This window comes from Sinocyclocheilus rhinocerous, unplaced genomic scaffold (genome assembly GCF_001515625.1).
Source record: "Sinocyclocheilus rhinocerous isolate Xijiao unplaced genomic scaffold, SAMN03320098_v1.1 scaffold795, whole genome shotgun sequence".
NCBI classification, from domain to species: Eukaryota; Metazoa; Chordata; class Actinopteri; order Cypriniformes; family Cyprinidae; genus Sinocyclocheilus; species Sinocyclocheilus rhinocerous.
Genome location: NW_015630361.1, coordinates 1,184,890 through 1,190,054, shown reverse-complemented (window position 1 = coordinate 1,190,054; position 5,165 = coordinate 1,184,890). Strand labels below are relative to the sequence as shown.

At 38.5% G+C, this 5,165-nt stretch overlaps 1 protein-coding gene across 2 annotated transcripts in view; it reads left to right on the top strand.

Annotated features, from left to right (window-relative positions):
* Positions 1 to 5,165, top strand: part of ddx27 (DEAD (Asp-Glu-Ala-Asp) box polypeptide 27) — a 20,592-nt gene that overhangs the window by 11,639 nt on the left and 3,788 nt on the right. For both annotated transcript variants that reach the window (XM_016552646.1, XM_016552645.1), the window contains 8 exons: positions 164 to 314; positions 395 to 494; positions 1,630 to 1,771; positions 2,634 to 2,787; positions 2,865 to 2,946; positions 3,029 to 3,206; positions 3,571 to 3,677; positions 3,787 to 3,883. In XM_016552646.1, the coding sequence (XP_016408132.1) occupies positions 164 to 314; positions 395 to 494; positions 1,630 to 1,771; positions 2,634 to 2,787; positions 2,865 to 2,946; positions 3,029 to 3,206; positions 3,571 to 3,677; positions 3,787 to 3,883 (1,011 nt within the window). The remainder of the gene's footprint in view (positions 1 to 163; positions 315 to 394; positions 495 to 1,629; positions 1,772 to 2,633; positions 2,788 to 2,864; positions 2,947 to 3,028; positions 3,207 to 3,570; positions 3,678 to 3,786; positions 3,884 to 5,165) is intronic.

Below are 5,165 nucleotides of genomic sequence, written 5' to 3'. Positions count from 1 at the left end.
TAATTTTTTTTTTTAATATAGTTTTAGTTAAAAATAACAGCACAGATTAAGACCGGCCCTGCTACTTTAATTCTCTCTTTCACATGTTAAAATAAGACACTTGGATATACTGTTAGAATTGAAGGCGAGAAGTATTGTGAGAGGTTTGTGACGTGTCTGTCAGGTGGGTTGGACCTGAAGTCTCAGGAGGCTGCGCTGAGGGCGGGGCCAGACGTCCTGATCGCCACACCGGGACGCCTGATCGACCACCTGCACAACACACCCTCGTTTGAGCTCAGTCAGATCGAGATCCTCATCCTGGACGAGGCCGACCGGTGAGAGCCAGACTCCTAGAGCTACAGCTCAGACTTGCTCAGTGCTTTGCTGGTTATTTAGACGTGTGTCTTTGGCTCAGGATGTTGGACGAGTACTTCGAGGAGCAGATGAAGGAGATCATCAGGATGTGCTCCTATCAGAGACAGACCATGCTGTTCTCAGCCACCATGAGTGAAGAGGTGATGCTGCTGACCTTCAGCTTTACAGCGTTACTCAACTTAATTCCACTTCACTTCAGTCTGTGTATATGGATGCTTGATGTATCCAGTGTTGAAATCAGGTTATTGTGCAAGTAATAAGAGTAAAAAGTGACAGACAGACAGATAGATAGACAGACAGATAGAAAGACAGACAGACAGAAGGATAGATAGAAAGACAGACAGACAAACTGATAGGTAGACAGATAGACAGACGGACAGGTAGACAGATAGAAAGAAAGAGATAGATAGATAGATAGATAGATATATAGACAGACAGATAGATGGATGGATAGATGGATAGACAGACAGATAGGTAGACAGACAGATAGATAGGTAGACGGATAGACAGACAGAAAGACGGATAGACAGACCAGGCAAGGCAAGTAAGTATTTGTTCAGCTGATTAAAGACTACCTTTTCAATAATCTTTCCTATAAAAGGAAAGAGACAGACAGACATACGGATAGGTAGACAGATAGATAGACAAAGACAAATAGGTAGACAGACAGATAGATAGACAGATAGACAGACAGACAGATGGATAGGTAGATAGATAGATAGATAGATAGATAGACGAATAGGTAGACCAGACGGATAGATAGACAGACGAATAGATAGACAGATAGATAGATAGACGGATAGGTAGACAGATAGACAGACGGACGGACGGACGGACGGACGGACGGATGGATAGATACAAATCCATCCAAATAAATTAATATAGAAATTTAAATATATAAAATAAATACATAAAGGAATAAATAAATTCATAAAATAAAACTAAATAAATAGCATAATACCACAGTTTATAATTTAATTTCTCTACTGACAAAAACAATTGAGATCATCTTGTTTTCCCATAAAAATAATTCCGTTCCAAACACTTGCACCAGTGATCATTATATCAGGCAGTTCTAGTGCCATTTTAATTATTTCTATCAGTTTGATTAGGTCAGTATTACAGAATCAGGGTTATTTTTACAATTTGCACAATGTAGCTTATAGACTAAACGTAGCCATCATATGGGTTGTGTGCCATATAGAATGTTATTTTTGACTCTGACTGTTAGTACAACCCGTCTATATTGGTGCGTTTTTTCATATTTCCCTTCAGGTGAAGGACCTGGCGTCTGTGTCGCTGAAGCAGCCGGTGAGGATCTTTGTGAACAGTAATACAGACGTGGCACCGTATCTCAGACAAGAGTTCGTGAGGATCAGACCCAATAAAGAAGGAGACAGAGAGGCTATTGTTGCAGGTAAGGTGCCCTAATGAGTGGCCTTGTTGGTCTGCTCTCTACTTAGGGTGTTGTGACTGAACTGCATCTTTATAAGTGACTGATTTCAAGTGCTTTTCATTGATAGTAACTCCTTGATAGTAAGCCACTTGTGAACTGCACAAAAAGACACAATGATTCCAGTAGAGTTTGGCATTACTGTTTTCCTCTTAACACAAAATATGCATAATCACTTATGAATGTGCAATTTTTCATCTTGTTGAGCTATTTACAATCAAAAATAGAAATAAAAAATATTAAAATATATTTATAATGTATCTTTCCTTTGAAACTGTCCACCATCTTTGAAGAAAATTATTTTAGCTAAGTGCAGTCAGTGTTATTTTAGTATATAGTATTGTTTTATTAAATTTTAACCTCATTTTGAAATGTATTTATTTATTACTTTTTAATCAATTTGTTTTGATTTTGATTTTTTTATTTTTCTCTTCAGCATTAATTTTATTTTCAGGTTTAGTTTTAGTCATTTTAGTACTTTAATAGTTTTAGTCATTTTAGTACTTTAATGATTTAAATCATTTAATTTAGATTTTACAGTTACTGAAAAAATATTTTTAATACATTTAGTCTTGATGAAGGATAACAATACTGATCGCAGAGCATTTGGGGATCGCGTGCAATGCATGCAATATCAATGGCAAAACCAAACAATTTTGCTGCCTACTGTTTTGAAGTAACTTATGATGTCTAAAAGTGCTGTCTAGTTAGTCAGCTCACTAGGGTTTGGAACAGAGTCATAGAGTCTTTTCAAACCTGGACTAATTTGTTCTCGGATTTAGTTTCATTCTGAAACGCATGTATTAAATCCCGTTATTGTCCGCAGCTCTCCTGACCAGAACGTTTCAGGATCACGTGATGCTCTTCACTCAGACGAAGAAGCAGGCTCACCGCATGCACATCCTGCTGGGCTTGATGGGGTTAAAGGTCGGCGAGCTTCACGGAAACCTGTCGCAGACGCAGAGATTGGAGAGTCTGAAGTGAGTTTCATGCAATAATAAAACACAAAGATTTGACTTTAATAAACTGCTGCATGAAAGACATCCTTGTGCTTCAGGCGTTTCAAGGACGAACAGATTGATATTTTAGTGGCTACAGACGTGGCTGCCAGAGGTCTGGATATAGAGGGAGTCAAAACTGTGAGTTCTCATGAGTTTGCAACTAATATCCGTGTTAGTGAAACCCCAGAGAACGCATGTGTGAATGCATGTGTGTTTGCAGGTGATAAACTTCACCATGCCCAACACAGTGAAGCATTACGTGCACAGGGTGGGCCGAACGGCTCGCGCGGGGAAAGTGGGCCGATCCGTGTCTCTCGTGGGTGAGACTGAGAGGAAGATGCTGAAAGAGATCGTTAAAAAAGCCAAAACCCCCGTCAAAGCTCGAGTCGTTCCTCAAGGTAAAGATGCTTCATCTTGTGTTGAGTTAAACTCACAACTGTGTTCCAACTTATGACCAAATCTCTCTTTTGAGTTGGTTGTTTCTGATAAATCTGTCTGAATGGTTCTTTGCACATCGGTCGAAATCCGCGGTGTCCTTCCACAAATTAAGACATTACAAAGTCTTAAATTCATAAAGTAATGGCAATAAATGTTGGATGTTTTCCCATACAAATATCTAAACATTCTTAAATCAAGATACAGTTACTTGAGAAGCAGAATGAAGTCTTTTTTTCTGAGAAATGTAAGAAAATTGAGTTTTGATGCAGTTTTGTATCAAAGATGACTCCATTAATAAAGTGCGTGTTTCTGGGTGTCTCTCAGAGGTCGTGCTGAAGTTTCGGGATCTGATTGAGAAGCTGGAGAAGGACGTGTACGCAGTGTTACGCTTGGAGAAGGAGGAAAAGGAAATGGCTCATTCAGAGGCGCAGGTCTGACACACGTTTGGTTCAAATATTCACTTGTGTCATTGATTAAACACACTTTGCCTCCTGTAGTAAACAGTCTGTGTGTGTGTTTCATCTTTCTGTTGTTGTTTAGATCAGTTCGGCTCAGAAGAGGTTAACACAGGGCGCAGACGAGAAACAGATGCCCAGGACATGGTTCCAAACGCACGAGGAGAGAAAGAAAGAGCGCAGTGAGTTGAATTTGTGGTCTTTTGTGAAAGAAATTTCAGTTCGATTTTTAAATGTTTTTGAAAGCGGTCTCTTCTGCTCACTAAGGCCACATTTATTTGATCAAACATAGAGTAAAATTGTGAAATATTATTTCAATTTAAAAGAAGTGTTTTCTATGTGAATTAGGGTTGTGACGGTGAGGAAATTTTCCCACCGGTTAATCGATGTGTGACAACACCGGTAATACCGGTATCACCGCAGGCGGGGGCGCTCCCTCTTTTCCTCGCTTTCCTTCGCTTTTAAATAGCTTGTAAAAGCGGCGTGCACATTTTACTTTCACTTTCAAATAGTGGCAATTCGGAATAAAGCAATTGTTCGTTTTTAGTTCATTTGAATTTTCCCTCTTTTTCTCGCTTTCCTTCACTTTGCTTAAAAGCGCCGTGTGCATTTTACTTTCACTTTTAAATAGTGGCAGTTCGGCGTCAATTGCTTGAATGCAACAACAAAATACAACGTCAAACTCACTTTAGCGTATATATAAAACATAGAACTTTTATTAACAAAACGAATAAAAATACACCATGCTATAGGGCAGGCTATGCCTAATATAAAATAACAAATAACTTACATAAAGTTTAAATAGGTATACAAAACTGGAAACAAGTAAACATGTATAATATATAACCAAATAAATAAGAAACGTAGAAAGTTTATTAGCAAAACGAATAAGAAAGCTTGGAGGCACAGCATACACCTTGATGTCAAATAAAAAAAACAAATGACACAAAGTTTAAATAAAGTAAAAATCAGCAAACAATGTGGAACCAATTAAATAAGAAACGAATGTTTAAAAAAAAACTTCCAAAATCACCTTAGATAAACGGCAAAAGTCAACAGGCTTTTCAAAATCCAAAATATTGCCAAACAGGCGCTTTTGCATTTGTTTCGAAACTAAATCATCCGCGATCGTCTCGTCAGTCAGCTCGACTCACTCTCCTCACTGGAGAAATGAAATCTGATCTGTGATGCGACTGTCGTTCGGCACGCTACATTGAGCAGCCGCATTCAGTTTTTAATTGTAGTGTCTGTTCTTTTACTGAACTAAATGATTTTTATTACTATAAAAAATCTAAACGACGGTGGGCATGTGACGTAACCGGTGTTGCGGCTTAACACCGGTATAACCATCAGCACCGTCCATCGCGGCAAGCCTAATGTGAATATATATCAAAATGTAATTTATTCCTGTGATCAAAGCTGAATTTTCAGCATCATTACTCCAGTCTTCAGTGTCACATGATC